This window comes from Thermobia domestica, chromosome 1, assembly GCF_964235325.1.
Source record: "Thermobia domestica chromosome 1, izTheDome1.hap1.1, whole genome shotgun sequence".
Taxonomy (NCBI): domain Eukaryota; kingdom Metazoa; phylum Arthropoda; class Insecta; order Zygentoma; family Lepismatidae; genus Thermobia; species Thermobia domestica.
In genome coordinates this window covers 29,967,415-29,988,478 of record NC_137454.1, presented here as the reverse complement: position 1 = coordinate 29,988,478, position 21,064 = coordinate 29,967,415, and the positions used below count along the sequence as shown (strand labels likewise).

The 21,064-nt window shown below is 37.0% G+C and overlaps 1 protein-coding gene across 9 annotated transcripts in view; it reads left to right on the top strand.

Moving 5' to 3' along the window:
- Obsc (Obscurin) overlaps positions 1-21,064 on the top strand; it is a 633,182-nt gene that overhangs the window by 235,494 nt on the left and 376,624 nt on the right. For all 9 annotated transcript variants that reach the window (XM_081756092.1, XM_081756083.1, XM_081756059.1 and 6 more), the window contains one exon: positions 12,823-12,938. In XM_081756092.1, coding sequence (XP_081612218.1) covers positions 12,823-12,938 — 116 coding nt within the window. The remainder of the gene's footprint in view (positions 1-12,822; positions 12,939-21,064) is intronic.

The window sequence follows — 21,064 nt, the reverse complement described above, 5'->3', positions numbered from 1 at the left end:
ATCCCGTTTTTGGTCATTTTCCCGCCTCACATACATGATAGGACCACTTGAGTCATACCGTCTGAAAGGCCGTTTCATTCTGAAGAGAATGACGGTCGAATTATTATTCTAGGGTAATTAGGGACGTCTCAGGGATTTTTTGAAAAATATACTCCCATATAGGGAAATATGGGGCATTGTCGGTATATATATTTTTGGCGGGCTTATTTTTGAACGTAGAAGATTGAAATTTTGCACAAACATTCAGTCCACCGAGTACTATTTAACAGATTTTTTGTTCCGATGTCAGTGCTAAAACAGGGGGGAGCCAGAGGGGTAAAGGGGTAAAAATAGGGATTTTTTACCCCAAAAATCCCGTATTTCGTCATTTTCCCGCCTCACATACAGGATAGGACCACGTGAGTCATACCGTCTGAAAGGCCGTTCTATTCTGAAGAGAACGACGGTCGAATTATTATTCAAGGGTAATTAGGGCCGTCTCAGTGAATTTTTATCCAAATATACTTCTGTATAGGGTAAAAGTGGGGCATGGTAGGGAAATTTTTTCTGGCGGGCCTATTTTTTCACGTAGAAGATTGAAATTTTGCACAAACATTCAGTCCACCAAGTAGTATTTACCAGAAGTTTTTTTCCGATTTCTGCGTAAAAACAGGGGGGTCCAGAGGGGCAAAAGTTGAAGAAAGGGAAATTTTGCCCCCAAAAATCCCTTTTTTCTGGAATTTCCCGCCTTAGATACATGATGGAGACATATGAATGGTACCGCCTGAAAGACAGTTCCATTCTGAAGAGAATGATTGGCGGATTATAGTCCTAGGGTAATTAGGGATGTCTCAGGAATTTTTTTCCCTGAGATCATAGTGTTTTATGGTACTTTGGGGCACTGTGGGAATTTTTGATAAAAATTCTCCCGCCCTTACTATTCGAGATAGAAACTTGAAATTTGGCCCACACATTCAGTATACTAAGTACTATTTATCAGATTTTTTTAGATGGCTACGATCACACAGGGGGGGTCCAGGGGGGCCAAAGTTCGAGAAAAAAATTTCCCACCAAAATTTTCACTTTGACATTTTTTCCCGCTTCTGGTATATGGTATGAGCACACAAGTGGTACCATTTGAAAGCCAGCTTTATTCTGAAGAGAATGAGGTATGAACCATGATCCTAGGATAAATAGTGACGATACAGTAGCTGCTTGACTGAAAGTCTAAAAAATAGCCCAAAAAGCCAGGATCCGGAATTAAAGAAAGTAATTATATGCGATTTGTTAATCACAATCTGATATACAAGGTGTAGAGTAATGACCTACTGTATAGTGTATGCAGGAGCGTTTTCAAAATCGGAAACTGTCGAAGTTTGAAATACGTGTTCAGCGTTGTGGTGGTGATTAGTTTGCTTAGTTAATCACGTTTTTCTACCCAATTGGATTAATCACGATGTTGAGAATGTAGGTATGAAAATGAGATGAGTGAAGAGACACACGCAAGCTGCTGTTTGCGCGCGTATATTAAAAATGAAGATAAAGAAGGGTAACAATAACATATGTGAAATCGTAGACTAGGAGCTAAAAGGGTTTGAAATTAACCCAACGAATTTCATCTTTTTCAAAGATAATCACTGTGAGTGATTTTTAAATTCCGTTGACATATGAAATACTTCCAATTTGAAGAAATTTGTGGGATCATTTCTCCATCAACTACTTGTATCGCCAGGATGTGTTTTTTTGTGCAGACATATCAGTTATGCTCTGTTTTACCTATCTACGTGCAGACAAAACATAAACCTGAATTTCCGTTATATTTCACAAAATATTTTTTACTGTAAAAGAACTAACTAACTAACTCTATGGCCTCTAGAACCCGGAGGTCAATGCCGCGTTCATAAAACCTCTCCAATGACTTCTGTCCTTACCAACTGAATTCAGTTTCTACTTTGTATTTCTATTTCTGCGAGATTTATCTTAATATTGTCTTTCCATCTGCGTCTAGGTTTCCTAATGCACATTTTCCGATTGAATTTCCAGTCTAAACTTTGAAAGCGTTCCTGCTTTCTTTTATTCTTCCTACATGACCTATCCACCTGAGTCTCCTAGACTTGATGACCCTAACAATGTTGGATAAACCGCATAAATTATGTAATTCCTCCGCCATTTCCCATTCATGTTTCTCTTGGGTCCGAATATTCGTCTCAGGATTTTATTCTTAAATACTTTCAGTTTGCGTTCTTCCCTTAAAGTAAGCGACTATGTTGCGCAATAATACAGAACAACATGAATGATTATTTATTGTTCTATATATTTCTATATATTTTCAAATTCGCGACGACAAAAGATTTTAAACTGAACAATAACACGAATTCCCTGCTTTCAGTCGACATTTATTTTCTTCGTCGATATGATTTTGGTCTATTAATATAGATCCTAGATACATGAAAGTATCCACTGTATCGAAAATATTATTTGATACTTTTGCAAATCCATAATTTGCAGTATTACAATCCCAGTAAAGTCCATGTATTTAGTTTTTCTGCATTTCTAAACTTGTAAGCTTTTCTGCACTTCTCTGCATTTCTTTCTACCGTTCTCCTGTCTTCTTCTATCAGATTTACATCATCAGCATACACCATATCCATTGAGCTCTATGCCCTGGTTGCTATATTTGATTTTCCTTATAGCGTACTCCAGAATAAAGTTTAATAATGTCGGCAACGCACATCCTTTTTCAGGCTATTCTCGACGAGGAAGCTCGTGGACAAGAATTTTTCTACTTGGACTTTAGGATTCTTTTAAACACATCTTAATTAATGTAACTAGGTTTTGCGGTATTCCAAATTCTGCAAGAATGTTGTATAATATTTATCTCCTAATAGAATTATAAGTCTTTCTAAAATCAATAAATAATTGATGTACCGGGATATTATTTTCCCATTTCTTTTCGAGTATTTGTCGAATGGTAAATGTCTGGTTCATAGTTGATTGATTTCGTCTAAATCCACACTGATAATCTCCAATAATTTCATCTGCGTATGGAGTCAATCTTCCTAATAGAATGTTTAAGAGAATTTATAGGATGCTGACAGAAGAGAAATACTTCGATAATTATTACAATTAGTTTTGTTGCTTTTCTTGTGAATTGGAAAAAATAATTCATTCTTTCCAATCTTGTGGTAATTCCTCCTTGTTCCAGATAAGGAGAATGAGTTTGTGTATCTTGTTCCATTATTTTCTCGTTCAGCTAAAATTAACTCAGCCAGAATTTCACCTAAACCCGGAGATTTGTCTCTGCTTTTCGAACGTACGCCCACACTGGTCAACCAGCTTCGTCCTGTCCAGATTCGCTTGGATGGCATTCGTGCTTTTGATGGCCACCTAACATACGTTGGTTTGTGTTTCTTGCACTGTAGTATTTATTTCAAATGTCCGAACGCTGTCTTAACTGTAAGGCAGGAGGGAGTTCTAAAGATACCAAAAGAGATAAGTTTTTCAATAAAAACATAGTTTACGAGATTAAGACATTCACTTTCGTGATACATTTTCGAGACAAGACAGATTCAACTCCTGAAATGAAAATGAAATGAAATTTTTGAGTTTTACGACCTACGCTTATGCCGGTTAGGCTAAAGGAGACGGTGATGATGAGAAATGAATGAAATGGTGGAATAAAGAAAGTGGGAGAAAACGGGAGAACCCCGACAAAACCTACGCACACGAGAATCAACTCCTGTTTCGACGCCAACTTACATGATGCAGTATGGTTGCTTGTTAAATAATTTTTCAATGTCAATAATGTTGTGTGTTGGTGGAATTTTTGGTGGTTCCCTCACTTCCTTCAAATTCTCATTTCACCAATTCGTTACTTCCATTCATCATCTATCTCCTTTAGTCTACATGGGACAAGCGTCGGACGTAAAAAGATTTTCAAGCAAAGGAATTTAATATTGTCGAGACTCTTAGTGTAACGCTGAAGTTAAGACTGCTGTAGAAGAACTGTATTAGCGTTGTTTTACATAAATAGCTTCTTTTCACGAAACGACTCTGTGTAAACATAAAGAGATTGTAAAATGTATATTTTTAACATTAATCGCTGTTTAAAATCTTCCTTGCCACAGAGGCTAACATGTTCTTCTATTTTGTAGCTGCACAATTAAGGTTATTGGGGAAAAATTCTCTTCGGCCACTAAATGATGGCTTCAATCCTCAGTTTCTCATTTTACAATGTTGGCACCCCTTCGCGGAAGACCTGTTTTTCTCTCAAAGTTTGTTCTTCTCGCATTCTTTCATCGCTGCCTCCTTTTATATGTCTCTCTACTGATGTGAAATAATGTAAACAAACACGTGACAGTTGGTAGAGAATGAATGTTTCGCTCTTGCTACGTTAACTCGCGTAAAATCTTCAAAAATCATTATTTAAAAAAAAAAAATAAAATAAAATATGGAACCTTGCAAACATTCATTGTAAGATTTATAGAATTACAATGAATCATTACTAAGTATTTTGAAATGTCATGGTTTTTAGCCCATTAACATATACCTATGGCAATGAGTCGTGTGGGTTAATCTAGGCACTGTTGTATATCACGGCTAACAGTTGTAATGATCAACCAGACCATATATTTCTTGTGTTTTACGTAACGGGTCTGTCATGAAAGTAAGGTGACTGAGTATAGAAAAGACACTTAAAAAAAAAAAAAAAACTTTCAATACACCTATTTTTCTTCAAAATAAGAATATTGGACATCGACACAACAACGACCCCAGCGATTTTCTCAGTTTGTAGGCGTCTCGGAAGTATTTGTCTGGGAACTCGTAAACCTTCGTCGCGACCCTTTAGTCCGCGGTGTCGTATCGGTATCCCAGCTACATTGCGATTACTTTTTGACTTGTTGCAATATTTTGGCAGAAACTATCATTCAAGCCTCCGTTGGACACATAGTTCAAACTTTGCGCATTTGCAACTGTTCAGTTAAAATTTTATAAATTTTCTTCTTCGGAATCCCTAACTCTTATGCAATCATACAGACGCTTAAATGCCGATCAGTGTTCAATAAATCACGCAGACAATTAATACTAACCTTCCGTTACCTTTGTCGATGGCTGCCCGGATCGTTCCTCGTTGTGGACTTCTTCTTGTCCGTCTGTAAAGGCTTTGTGCCATTTGAACACTCGCGATCTGCACAATGCATCATTACTATATAGTGACTTGGTGTCGAACATCTCGGAGGGGACTTCTTCAGTTTAACGCAAACTTTCACCGCATAGCGCTGTTCCAACGTTCACTCCATTGATTGCCGTAACGCAGCTACGAAACAGGAGTACACTCTCGAGCCTGTTTATTCGCATCGACTGTTTGAAGCTAACGAAGCTCTGTCGCATATGATGCTGAAAGTTCTTACAGCTTCCCCGCCATCGGTTTCTCGATCAAGCCCACGTGGGCGTAACGCCCTGATTTATCTCTTTAATTTCAGACATACCTTGTATCTTTTATGAAATGGCATCACTTGTTTACAACGTTGGAACAAAGACTCATAATTTATTCTGTGCTTAAATCATTGAAATACCTTATTCTACCTAGGTAATCACATGCTATTCAAAATTGAAGTTGAGCTCCTTCGTGGCTAAGCGGTTAGCATACGCGCCTTTGTCATGAGAGATCTGGGTTCAATTCCCGGTGGGAGCTCATGTGGTTCGGATTCCACGTTAATCAGTAGGTCCACGTCTCATATAGCCTCGCTACTGAAAGGGACGTTAAACTAAAAAAAACCCATCAAGATTGAAAGTTCGTTAAATTTTACGCGAGCGTAATTAAATGACATGAAGGGCTTCAAGTTTCTTAGGTAGTGTTTCACTGTGCTAAGAGAGTACACAACATGTTGTATGTCGTTAGAGAGGAAAATAAATTCTTCCTCTGTAAGACTACTCGGCCTCTATAACATCAATAATGGCACTGATTGAGAAAATGAAAGTGACCGTAGTGGCTGCTAGCCAAGACCAAATAGAGAGAAAATATAAAATTGATTGGTTAAAATTAGAGAAAACGGTTACGAACCACAAAGCATTCAGAAATCAGTCATATAAATCCAAGAATACTCAGGTAACTTATACCTGAAACCACGCTTTTAAATATTCAGAGTAATCTAGTAACTGAAACGTACTGGAAAATTTGCTATTGAACAGGCATAGACGAACGCAGAGTGTGGTTCCTGATGATCCAAACCTCATCCCCAAATTTCGATTTTTCTTACATATAATTAGTCTAATTTCGGGCTTAATTTTATACATTTTAATATAATTTATCCAAACTGATTTCGTAACCCTTCCGAAATAAAACTCTGCGTACGTGCCTGTAAATAAGTATGTCACACAATGTTACGATACGAACTTAAACGTAAAAGCAAGAAATAAATGGTTCCCCACAATCAAAGACGAGATTCAAGATTTTTTTTTTAAATTTTTGTGTCCTTATGGGTCAAGTGTGAAAGTTCACTCTTCAATCCCACTAATGCATCAGAAAATCAATTTCCAGTATCCTTTTTCTGATGTTACGTCTTTTCAGCTAACATTACACTTTGCAAAGGAAATATGTTTGCTATGAAAAATAAGGCATTTTGTTCTCAAAATAAATAAATAAATAAATAAACGCTAATTCAATACATGCAGCAGGTGCGAAAAAGAATTTGGTACAGGTTTAAAATTCACACTATGTTACATGATGTGATTGAAGACAAATAAGATTCATATTTGTTACTAAACAGAAACGTCGGATGGATTCTAAAGATATCTTATAAAGTATTTTGAGCTAAATGACCCAATTACCATTTTAAGCAGTCGTAAGTACCTACAATGACTTACCTATCAAACAAGGATGAGTTCGGTTGTAATTCGATTACAGTGATGTGTCACGTGAGAAATAATGCTGATATTGACACTAAAGAGATTTTCGGTAACGGAAATTGGAAGAGAAGCTAAACTTCCCTAAAAGAGGTTTATGTTATTTTATTTTTATTCGCTACAAAATCACACAGGAGTAACTACAGAATAGCTAGGCGCGTTAGTTGTTTATTTCACGAAAGTAATAAATCGTATGAAAGCTCCTATTGGTTTATACAACCTAACATACTTCTGTGTTTAAGTAGTTGCATAAGTGTAGGCGTTTTAGGCGTTAAAAAGTATGTTGCTTCTATGCGAGATGATTCACGAAAGTCAATGATTAACTATGATGATTGTGAGATTAAATTTTTGTACTTCTCCTCCAGGGATCGAGCCCGGAAACTCGTGCGCCAATGGCACACGCGCTAGCCACTAGCCCAGCAGGAAAGACTAAATGCTTTGAAACTTACTGCCTCGTAAAAATTGTAGAACTTTTATGTTTGAAGTAGCCAGTATAACACGATTTCAAAGCTAGCAATGCAACTACTCAACATTTAATATTCATAGTTAAGGCAATCTTTAGTAGCAGATACACAAAACTTACATATAAGATACAAGGATACAAGGAACATGAGGAAACTGATGTTATATGCGATCGTAGAAGCAGTGCCGGGTCGTGTGGGGGGGAGGGGGGAGCGGGGAGACGGCTCAGGGCGCCGAAGTAAGGGGTCACAAAATTCGGGAGGAAAAAGAAAAGAAAGAAAAAACAAAGAAAGAATTACTTGGAGTATTTTAGATCAACAGCATTTTTCAATCTAATATTTAATTTGATTTAAATCCTGTTCCTGCTTCAGGAAATTGTCCTATAATGTTACTCATAATAGGAAAATGCATGTGCACATATATAAAATGGAAAGAAAAAAGTAATACAAAGTGTTCAAAATCAAGGAAAAGCAGGGTTCATTTTTGAAAATTTTCTTACGCTTCGCGCCAACCATGCTGGCACTTCGCGGCTAGTCTGCCGACCTCATTCGTATGTACGGGGGCGCCGTCGTATACTCACGCCTCGAATGCTGATTTTCCACGGTATGGCACTGCGATACATGAAATGAAGTCCTAGTTACATTGTTCTAAAAATTTATGGAATATAGGCCCTCTGGGGGCAAAAGGATAAAGCAGATTATTTGAAATTTTGTGTTTCCTAAAATGAACGCCTTCTAAAGTATCCCAAATGTAACCTCAGTACTATAAGCTAACCTAGGTATTGCCTTCTCCAACATTGCTTCTCTAAAGTTAATAGTTTGTACTATGTTAGACTCAAGACTTAATTATTTTTAAATTGGGAGGCACGATGGCTCAGTGCTAGAGTGCTTAGCTCAGGCGTATGGGGTCCCTGGTTCAATCACCGGCCAGGTAAGTTTGTGGTGGACAACATCGTATTTCGGTCAGTTTTTTTCAGGGTACTCCAGTTTCCCCGATATTTCATACCACCAATGTTTCCATCATCACTCACTTGCCTTAATCTTTGTCTCCATTAGCCTAACGGGTATAATCGTGGAGCGTTAAACTGAAAGATTTCAATTCATTTCTTTTTTATTTTGAAATCTTTTGTTAGACCTCTAACACAGTAAACAGCTCAACTTCAGGTTTTCTACGCATAATTTGCTGCTATTCTTGTGAATAAAAACACCTCTTCTGAAAAATTGTAATATGAATTTTGAAACGTCCTGTAGTAAAAAAAAAAAAAAAAAGAGCTATTATGTATTTATTTTGGTTTGTTTATTTGGAGTTTAACGTCCTTATTCAAGATTGAGGCTATTTGGGACATGAATTAACATGAGATCTGAATCACATATGATCCAACCGTGAATTGAGCTCAGGTCTAATCATGTAACAATGATGGAGATTAAAAATTAAGATATAAAACGGAAAATCCCATTGGCATGTTGAATATATTCTTCGTTTCTTTCCAGACAGACACAACAGACTGGAAAAAAGAAAACCTTGCATTTACTTCCGTGAAGCCTAACATATCTCTGAGAACATATATCAGATCACGCAGATTTGTTTGTGTTTCCTCTGAATCATAGAATGTTGACCCTTTTGATTTTTTTAAAACAAAACATCCAATCTTTATTTTAGCTGATAAAAAAATTAAAACTTGTAGGCCAAAACATTAATCTACAGAATTAAAAAGAAGAGAAAAAGTTATTTTTTTGATTGAAGTGTGAATGGATATCGTCATCAGCTGACATAAGAAGGGAGTTCAGTAGCCCCTTGTAGTCGCCAGGAGTTGTAGCGTCCTGCCTACTGTAAGAGGTGAATAGCGTATTTTTGTATACAGAGCCATTTTAAGGATGGTGCATCTGGGTTTTCTTAAGAAGGCTGGGTTTCCAGGAAGTCAGATAAGAACGTTTCTCACTCCTCGTGACGCAACAAAATATTATAACTTCCAACATGGCTTGTAGCATTCTTTTTAAGAGTAGCTCAACTCAATTGACAGATGGGAATGACATTTATTTGTGGTGTATGTTCTGTAAGGCAAAAATAAAGCTGGTTTACCAGTGGGTGCTTGTTTTTCTTAAATTACTCCAGAATGGGCCTATCTTATTCGTTGTATACGTTAAGAGATCTAAAGGGCTCCGGTGGTTTTTACCTGTTGTGATGATTGCCCGTTCATGAATTTCGTGAATTTTCTGTGAAAGAAGAATGTTGTCATGGCTTTTTTCCCGAAAAGGACTGATCTGACGTAAAGGCGCAAAATCAGTCACAGTAGAATGAGTAGATACACTTTCTAACACATATTATTAATCTTTACTGCATTTAAATCTTGCACTATTAATAGAGAACCAATCTTTATTGGATTTAAATCTTGCACTGTTAATAGAAAACCAATCTTTATTGGATTTAAATCTTGCACTATTAATAGAGAACCAATCTTTATTGGATTTAAATCTTGCACTATTAATAGAGAACCAATCTTTAATGGATTTAAATCTTGCACTATTAATAGAAACCCAATCTTTACAGCGTTTAAATCTTGCACTATTAATAGAGAACCAATCTTTATTGCTTTAAATATTTCACTATTAATAACAACCCAATCATTACTGCATTTAAATCTTACACTATTAATAGAAACCCAATCTTTATTGTATTTAAATCTTGGACTATTAACCCCTTTCTGCATGTTTTTTTTTTTTTATTATTATTTTAGGGAAAAAATCAGTATTGGAAATCCTGATATGGGAACTTGAAAAATGAATTAAAACTTTTATTTTAGATTTTTCACTTAATTCCGACGAGAAATAAGTAAGTGCTACATATGACACACTTACAACTCCAGATGACACCAAAATCTCTTATTCATACACGTCAATATCTCACGCAGCAGACAAAACAGTCATTTGGTACCTTTGATAAATCACAGAAAAGCTAAAGTGAAAAAAAAAGGGGGGATGTGCCATATATGGCACGGCATGCGGTAAGGGGTTAATAGAGAGCCAGAGTTATGGTTTCAAGTTAAACTACTGCAGTGAAACAACAATTGAATTACTGATTTGAGGAATGTCATAGGTCAGCCATATGTCGAAGGTAAGTTTACATGCAGCTTCGACTTTTGAAAGGTAGATGCACCGTTACGTTGTGATACGTCAGAAGTCAAGCTAATAGTTTGTGCAATATCGAGCTGCAACAAGTTCCTGAGTTAAGAAACGTCACAAATCATTAACTTAAGACATTATTGACTTATGACGTTTCTCAAATCAGCGATTCAATTTATTACAACAGTAACTTTGAAACTACTAGAATTGCTGATCCTAACTCCGCCAATCTTTCTCATAGTACTTAAGAACAGTAGCTGAAGTCGATACCCAAATATCGGCATAATTTCTAGAAAAGTGAAATGACAATTACTAGGATTGATGATAAGGGGCACACCTGAAAGATATTAACAAATACATGCCTGTGATTGGCTAAAATTGGAATGTGTGAACAAACTTTTATTTCTGATAGGTCGAACCTCTGTCCACGGCACTTAAAGGGAACTTCCAGGAACTTTTTAAAAACGGTTTTATTAACAGTTTTCCAATAACTAACTGCTAATAGTAACTCAAAGTTGAAATATAATAATTTCCCTTCGTTGCTATAAGTATACCACATTGACTTGATCCCTAGTCTTCCGTTGCAAGCGCTGCTATCGGCTGAAGGAATTCCACTCGCTTTCTCTCGCTTAGCAACAGCTGAACCCTTATTGGCTCAACGCGTGGGTGTGTGAGAGTGTGAGCTTTAGTTCGCATTTTTGCCACGGCTCAAGACATTTTGGCAGCACAACAGTATGAAATTGAAATATTTGTAAGTAAGAATTGTGTAATTAGCCATCGAGCAACTTGGCAGCATTAGAATTTGACACAAAATTCGCTCGTTTTGATCACAGTTGTATATTGTTATGAGCACTTTAAGAAAATATTTGTGTTAGAGGTGGTTCAGAATATGCACAAATATCCTATGAATTATATAAAAACATATATAAGTATATAGAAACACTTACCATGCGTAAAAAAGTACAACATTGAAACTGGACTGAAAGATTAGAAAAAAATGAAAGAACTGCATCCGTGAAAGAACGAAACACGAACAGAAAGTTAAAAATAAGATATGTCCGTTCATGCTTCACAAGAATTATATATGTTTCCTTTAGTTACTTCTCAATAATTCACATTTCAAAGGAATTAATAAAGCAGATAAATACCCCGCAGCAGCAGCTATATTTTGTCTCTCGCCTCAAATATAGAACTATTTATTTAAAATATATAAAATATATATCGAAGTGTATAGTTCTTTATTTAAAATATATACAACGTGTCATTTTGTTTCAGTTGAAGATGAAAGAAAATAATTTCAAAAACTTTTTTTTTTTTTAGTTTGTTGATCTTTCTTTGTTTTGTTGTTTTTGTTCACAATTCAGATAGGCCAAAGGAGTTCTTCAGTCTTAGACTTGGACTCGTAACTTTCGGTGTATACCCACGGGTACAAAATCATTACGGGCAAAAGCCACGACTGGGGAAAGCATCTAAAAGTTCATCGGGCGCCGAAGTGACAGTCCACAGCCCAATCAATTCAATCAGGATTATTTTATTTCCTTCTACAAGATCCAGCTTTTATCCTTGCCAATCTTTCCCCAAAGCTTTTTCTAAAGAAAATTTCTTTCCCTCCTCACGCGTGAACATTGTATCCCACCCATATTAGATGTATCGATTTAATTATCTGCACTATATACGGTAACAAGTAGATATCTCGTGTTATATAACCTCTTTATTGATAATTTCTTAAACTCTTAACTTTTTAAATAGTATCATATTGAGACTTTCAGCATTCATAATTTTGCATACCGTATAAAAGGTAAATGATAAAGGATTGCTGAATTAGATACGTGTATCCGTGTACTCACTGGAAAAGTGCATCACCTTTAGTGCAAAGGTACTCTGGTTCGATCCCACACCGTGGATCACATCGTGTCCGTGGATTTTCTAGGAGTTTTCCCCATTTCTTTCCACATTCTTATTCCACTAATTGTTTTAATCATTCAGTTTTATTAATCGCTCGTCTCCTCTGGTTTACAGGACAAAGAAACGTCAAAACTAACAGGCGTAATTTTCATTTAATTGTGTGTATTGGACAAGTATTATATGTTGTTTATGTCACTCTAGTAACATATTAGGCTGATAGATTGCACTAAACAAGGTGGGCAATTTAGCAAGTGAATTGAGTTATTCTCACACCTCCCTCTATCCTCCTTAGAGGGACGAAGCGAAGACAAAAGACAAGATACTCATACAAGTTTCAACTGTGTATCTCTCATAACGAATTATTGTTAGAGGATAGAAATAAAATGGTAGATGTTGTCAATAGAAAGATATGTATGTGGCAAAGATTAATGTATATCTTTTACTTGAATAGGTGTCCGAGCTGTATGTGGCTTCCCAGGACTACACTCCACCGTCGGATGATACATCCGGCCTCTCCCTAAAGAAGGGAGAAGTGGTGGAGCTGCTTGACTCTGGAGACTCTGCCAAGTAAGTATATAGTTTTTACTCCATTTTTTTTTTTTTTTTTTTTTTTTTTTTTTTTTTTTTTTTGTATAAAGACCTGTTGACATGAGCTCTTTGTATTAAGACGAATAAATGCTAAAATAATTCAAAATTATTATAATTGTGATTTTCTGCAAGTGACGTTAATATCTTCGTCTCGTAAATACAGTCACTTGTGTTCCATGGGAGATCTTCCTGAGGCTTCTGGGTATTCTTCACTCAATCCTACCAAATGAATATGTTCAATGGTCTTTGAAGAATGTTTATTAAAAAAAACTTACAATTTCTATTCGTAATTTTTCGCTCATGAAACTGTTGATTTAAATAAATAGTTACGGTTTCAAGATGTTCTCTGTTGCCGAGGAGCACATCTTCAAATAAAACGACGTTGTAAGTTTCCTTGATCATCTGTCCAACAATGAATAACATCTCTTAAATACTATTTCATTATTTTTTTAAATATTGGGAAAACCATTCATAGAAATTATAAGTTATATCCTTGTTTTGTGCATTACTAAAATACTTACCTATTTTACTGTGTGCTTTGTGGCCGAAGGAACGTAAACATAATCGTAAACTCTAAAACTCTGAGGCTTGGGTCACATTCTTCTAAAAGGGCCACATTCTATTAAACAAAGTACGAGGGCTGGGAAGAAATAAGTGGGGACACTGTTTTATTCCCGCGTAGAAAATTTGTTCAAACTGCTGTTGGTAACACGTGTAGAAGGTGGGTGGAGTTACACAACTCGGGTGGCGGCGCTAGTGTAGGTGCTGCAGTGATAGCAGTGAAGTGTGTTCAATGTAGGTTGGCAAATCCAGGGATGTTATAAAATAGAGGATCTGCCCATACAACAAAATCGTGAAGCCCTACGTCACAGCTTCGCCACACCTACTCTGCCCAATCTATGCCACTAAGATTGCAATGTTTCGAGCCAACAATCATGGCGGAAACGAGAGTAGTCAATCAGACGTGCCGGCTCAGACGATGCTCGATTGTTTTTCGGCTTCATTGAGTTCATATGATGAAGATACGTATGGGCAGATCCTCTATTTTATAACATCCTTGGTCAAATCACACCGCTCTGAAGGGAATGTTTTCCAAATTAGAACAACGTGCATGGATAAAGTTCGAAGTAGCCCGTGTAAAAAACACCAGGGAATGTCACTCTGGACTACGTGAAGCATGCGGTAATAACGCATTGTCGTTTAGGGCTGTGGCATGTTAGGTTGCAGCGTTTCGTGCAGGACGTGATAGTATGCAACAGGAACCAGGTGGAGGTCGATATGGGGTCGAAAACCGAATCATTAAATTGATTCAATCAATGCTGCATAAGGACAGGAGGTGGACTGCCAGAGAACTGGCTACCAGGGAGGTAGGGTTTCGACAGCCATTTCCCCTTACTACTACTCGCACGTACGCAACTGTACTCGGACGATTTTTATCTCCATTGTAAGTACTCGTCAACTAAGTAGTCCTGAATAAAGGCGCCGAATTTTGAAAATCAGTGAGAGCGCTCTCAGAGTTGACGACCGGGGCATCTCAAAGTATGCAATATTACTTAGGCATAGGAAGCAGTGACGACGCCAGATTTAATTACCTGGGGGAGCAAGCGAAAGGGCAAAGCTATTTTTGGGGGGAAGTAGCTATTTTTTATACACCGAAAATAATAATTTTATATCATTTGACCTAAACCACAATATATGTCGGGGAGCAGTCGGGTAACAGTTGACGCCTACGGGAGGTGCCATCGTCAGTTGCCCATTTTTAGTGTCGTCACTGCAAAGGGGATTCTTCCCGGGAAATTTTTGAAAATTGTCTCCTGAAAATGCAGTTTTACATACTGTGAACGAAAATTAACTTTTTTTTCTATTTTTCCATAGTGAAAAACATGTATTCTTGAAAAAGAGTATAGCTGCGTAGCTAGAGACGTTCTAGGATTCCAAGATTCTAAACTTTGATATAAATTCTCGTCACGCCATTCTGAACGTCGACAATTTGCGATATAAGAAGTGTGAAAAAATTTAGCAGAAAACAATAGTACAGAAAACCTCTCGTTCAATTTGTCGCTTTAAAAACTGAATTCTCAGCGTCACAGTTTTACGTGTGTTCATTCCTGGTAAACTCTGTCCAGATTTCATATTGCTCCTCTGCGCCCTAAGAAATTATCAGGCTCTATTACCATTTAAAAAATGTGGCGAAATATTGGGATTTCCACTCTTTTTTCTTTCTTTCTTTTCAATTTTATTTTCTTATCGTTTCCTCTTTTCTCTTCTACTTCTCTTTTGAGTGGATGCTGAGCACCCCGCACTAAAAGTCTGGAGGGTGCTGGAGCACCGGAGCATTTCCTGAGGAGACGCCCCTGGTACTGAATAATTACGCAAATAATTTTATTGTTATTTTTGATTTCTGCAATTGTTTATTTTTAATTTCAATTTAGCGTCTGTTTCAGCAGCGAGGCTATATGAAACGTGGACCTACAGCTCAAGCGGACGCCGAACCGCATGAACTCCTGCCGGGAATAGAACCCGGATCTCCCACGCGAAAGGCACGTATGCTAACCGCTTAGCCACAAGGGAGTTCCTGATTTCTGCAATGAAAACTCTGGATTGGAACTAATGTTATTTTCTGATTAGTCTGTGCACAAACCATCTTATAAGTACTTATTTTACCAGCAACTATCTCATATCAGTTGAATGGTTAGCCGTTTGCCACAAAGTAAATTGTTATAACCTTAGATTTGGTCTGGTGCTGAATGCACCACATTAAAGGTCTTTGTTTAATGAAACTTTCTGGTGCTCTGGTTGGCACATGTTTTTGTTCGAAAGCATGATCTCTTTGGCTACAAAGAGAGAGAGAAAGAAAATACACGTGGTGTATCAGATAGTCATTAGAGAAACCATATGGTGTTAATTGGAGAAAATCAAAACCAGATGGCTCTGTCAGACGATGTTCATTTGTTTAGTGTGTTCATCTTGAAATGATGTCAGTATCCTGAATGGAAAATACCCTTCACTGTGTGAGTTTCAAGTCACTTACTACCAATCTGTCGGAAGTGCTTCTTCAACTTAACGTGCGTTTCTGAAACAACAGCTAAGTCCTTGGTCCTTATTCAGATCTTTAAGATTTATTCTAGTATTGTTATAATACGAGTACCAATACGGTTATTCGGGTCGGGGGACACAGTGGCTAAGTGGTGAAGCGCTTACCTCTAGTACATGGGGACCCCAGTTGGATCCCCGGCCAAGTAAATTTGTGCTGGATAACATCGTTTCTGTGGGTTTTTTCAGGGTACTCCAGTTTCCTCCCACTTTTTCAACCCACCATTTCTTCCATCATCATTCACTTGGTTTAATCATCGTATCCCTTAGCCTTAAAGATCATAATGAAAGATTTCATTTCATTTCGAATATTCGAATAAAATTCGATATTTGAATAATTCTTGGTCACGTGGATAAAAGTTAGAATTTTATTGCTGCATGCTAAGGGAAGAAATCTTCATACAGCTTTAGAAAGTTACATACAAGAATCAGTAGCATAAAGTAAGTATTCTTCTCTTAGTTTGTAATGACTACATTAAAATTTTCAGCGATGTGACGTCTCTCAAGAGCCGCCACTGTTTGTTACGTTATCATCTGTGGGTGGTACTGTACAATATTTCAATATATCATCAGTATATTCAAATATCATTACTAACATTACTAATGAATATTTCGATTTCCCATACTTCAATATGTTTTGATTACGTTCACACACGGCTGTCAAGAAACCATGCCTTACACAAATACAACATACATTGTGTGTGCAATGGGGCAAGGCTCACAAGGATTGGACTAGTGAACAATGGCGCAAAGTACTGTTCGGCGATGAGACAAAAATCAACATTTATGAAAATGGTTCACGTGCTAGGATGTATCTCATGTCTGTGAAGCACTTAATCTTGCGAGTACTTTTAAAATCTCGAAGTATTCTACAAGAGTCATGATTTGGAGGTGTTATTTCTTCCAGTGAGGTCGGTAGAATCCATAGTTGTGATGGTGTTGTTAATGCACAAACACACAAAATAATTCTTCAGACTAAAATGTTACCTTTGGGAAAATATTTATTCAACAGTGAACCCTTTATTTTTCAAAACGATTCTGCCCCTTGCCACAAGGGCGCCGATTTCTCTGTAAATTTAAGGGGGGCATTCAGATGCAGAAGGCATATATGAGAATTTTGAGACAAATTATGCTTTCAAATTATGTTAAATATTGTATATTCATAAATACAATTCGGTGGCCCACATGAGCTTTGGGGGGGCAGGTCCCCGGCTCCCTGGAATCGGCGCCCTTGCTTACCACCATGCAAGAGTTACAAACGATTATATTATGACCTTAAGGTATGTTACATCACTTCCTTGGCCCGGTAATTCGCCGGACTTGAACCCGATTGAAATTTTATGACGTGATTTGAAGGTTATGGTTCGAGCAAAGACACCCACAACAGAAACGACGCCTGGCCTGGCAAACGATGCATTCAAGTAATGGCACTGCAAAACTTAGTAAACTTTAGGTCAAAACAGTGCAATCTAGTTATCAAATCACGTGGATATCCAAACTAAATTTTAGCTTAAATCAAAGTAATTTGATCACCCACTGTTGCAAATGTAGATAAATTCTGTAACTTAATTTGCATTCTGTATAAAATTTCCTCTAAATTGATGAGTAATTCATTGTATATTTATGCTTACTTACGTATATAGAAACCTTCGTATTAAACATGTAAACACATAAAATTACATTAATTTTTCCATTACTGTATATACCAAAGATCTTATGGAGGATCTGCCCTTACAATAAAATCTTGAAGTCATACGTCACAGTTTTGCCACCCCTACTCTGCCCACTCCGCCCAATAGGATCGCGAACAAACATGGCGAAAACGAAAGTAGCCAATCAGACGATGTCGGAAACGAGAGTAGCCAATCAGACGTGCCGATGCTCGGTTGTTTTTTGGCTTCATTATTTAATAGGATGAAGATATATATGGGGGCAGATCCTCTATTTTATAAGATCCTTGGTATATACTGTATAGGCTAAATTTATAATGAAAAATGATTATTATTCATGTTAAATTGATGGTTGTAATCAATACAGCCATATTTTATCCATTCCTACTCCCTCTTAATCTGGCATACTGATTCCGGTTCCAACACCACTAATAATTTATTATTATTATTATTATTATTATTATTATTATTATTATTATTATTATTATTATTATTATTATTATTATTATTATTATTATTATTATTATTCTACTATTATTATTATTCTATTAGTCTACTTTTACAGAACATCTGAGTAGACTGTTCTTTCTTACACACGAAACATTTTATGGACATTGTCAACGTTTAAAAGATACATAAATAAATTAAATAAAAACTTAAACATGTGAGCATGTGTGAATCTTCTGTATGTTGGACCTCCCTCAGTGTGCCTACCTATGTAGGAGGTTCCGTGCCAAAGTAAATCATCGAATGTTGCAATCTGCTTGTTCGAGCATGTTCTGAGAAAGATGCTATTAATAGAAAAGGAGTGTGTGTGCGTGTGTGAAAAGAGAGGGCGTGTGTAAAATGCATATATGCATGTGTCTGTTTCGTTTACGTATCCACGCGTGACGATGCCTGCTCTTTCAGAACGAAATACTATTTTAAACGATAATAAATTTTTTGTTTGTTTTTTTAAAAGAGAAATAGAAGAAAAAGTAGGATGCATTTTGCAACGCGGTTCCTAATGAGGGGACCGCGTGACGCCTTCAAAAGACGCCGCGAAGGACGTTAGGGCGTTGCACTATTCTGCAGTCAATGATATATTTTCTCTTGTGCTAGACAATGAACAGCGGGGGAAAAAAATTGGCACCAATGTGTCTGTCTGGCTAATATCCGGAGGAAATGTGTGCAAAGCATATTCATATAGTAGAAACTTTTCTGTATCATATATATTTCTTAATCTATGCTAACCATGCCCCGTCCAAAGAATATTTCTTGATTTTAAAAGCTATAAGTATACAAATTGCCGGTTTCCAGTGATGGTATAGGCATCAAATACCAAGAAACAGCAATTAGGTGCAATTAATATACAAGTTTTCAAAAAAGTTATTCAAAAATTATGTTTCTTCTCACTATTTTTTACCTGGGAATTTTTGAACATTTTTAAACATTTCTGTTTGAGTGAGGAAATAATAGTACGTTTCAAGTAGTGATGAGCGCAAGAGTCTTGCATGCAAGACCAAGACCAAGACCAAGACCAGTAATCTCGATGCAAAACCAAGACCAAGACCAAGTGGTGCAAGACCACGACCAAGACCATACCTGAAAGACCAAGACTCTTGCGGCGCAAGAGTCTTGCACAAGTACCGGCACTACCTGAATTTTTTTTATATAATGTAAAAAAAAAAAAAAAAAAAACGAGATGGATTTCCTGGCTTCAGTAAAAATGCTGCTGGAGTGAATGTGTTCCCAGTAGTTTATGCAATCCGTGTGAGTCGATCTGCCCCTGTAGCATATAGCTACAGTATGTCGTTTTCTGAATTGGTTGTTCGCGTTTTCTGTAGATATTGCTCGCTTTCAAGCCACACAAGTGTCATCTTGCGACATGTGAGCTTTTTTTGGTGGACAAACGCTGTGTGCGTGGATTTTCTCGACGTTTTTCCGTTTCCTCCTACTTTCTCCTTTCCACCATTTCAGTCATTTCTCATCATTACCGCCTCCCTTGGACGTTAAACTAGATTCTTCATTTAATTTCAAAGCATATTAGTGGTGTTCTTCTTCCAAAACTAAAGAGAAATGTAGTATTGAACATCGGTAATACCGTACACCATAGGTGTCTACTATATGGGTATGGCCTTGGCTCCGAGACTCAAGCATTCGTTGGAAATTTTTAATGTGTGCTCATAAAATTAATATCGAAATAACGTTTTCATGGCATTGACAAAAGCTTAGTGCATGTGACCGCAAGTTTGATTTCAGGACGGATGCTTATACGTTCAATAATTGTTTATTAACATACTGTAAATGTTAGTCTCCTTAGGTATACGGCACATCGAGGATTGAGCGATATAACATTATACTACAATAATAAATCTATATTATAAAATTGAAAGTGACTATTTTTGTGACTCCTAATCTCTTGAACCAACCGACCGATCTCGATCAAATATTCAACATAGATGAGGTTTGAGCCTGGGAGTGTTTCCATCATTTCACTTTGACGGTAAAACTTAGGGGAGGGGAAAGGGGGAGTTATAAAATAATAAATAAAACTTAATAACTCTTGAACCAAACTACCAATCCCTCGATCAAATTTTTAACATAGATGAAGTTCAGGCCTGGAGCGATTTTTATCATTTTACTTTGACGGTACAACGTAGGGGAGGGGAAGGAGGGAAATATATGTGAAAAATTAAAAATCTAAGTGCCGTCTTTGTGACTTCATCACTCTTGAACCAGCCGATCGATCTCAATCAAATTTTCAACATAGATGAGGTTCGGACTTGGGGTGTTTTCATTTATCAAATCACTTTGACGGTAGAACTTAGGGTAGGAGGATGGGGTGGAAAATGTACAAAAATAAATTAAATTTAATAACTCTTGGACCACCCGACCGAACTCGATCTCATTTTCAACGTAAATGAGGATCGACCTGAGATGGTTTCTGTCATATCACTCTGACGGTGCAGTTGAGGGGAGGGGGAATGAAAGATATTTAAAAATGATCGAAAATGACCGATATTAAAATGGAGTCTATAGTTTTGGGGGTCGCTGTGATAAACAGTGACACTTCCGATGCTATTTAAATCCAAATTCAGCCCCGTAGCTTGGCGGAGAGAAGGGAAGATATATAAAAAAGATCGAAAATGACAAATATTATTGTCGAATTCATAGTTTTCCAGTTCGCTGAGTTAAATACTGACACTTCCGATACCGTTTACGGCTAAATTCACCCTCGTAACTTGGGGGAGAGGGAGATACATAATAATGATCAAAAATGACCAAATATTAGTGTCGAATCCATAGTTTTTGGCGTCGCTAAGGTGAAAGTGATACTTCCGATCCTGTTTAAATGCAAAT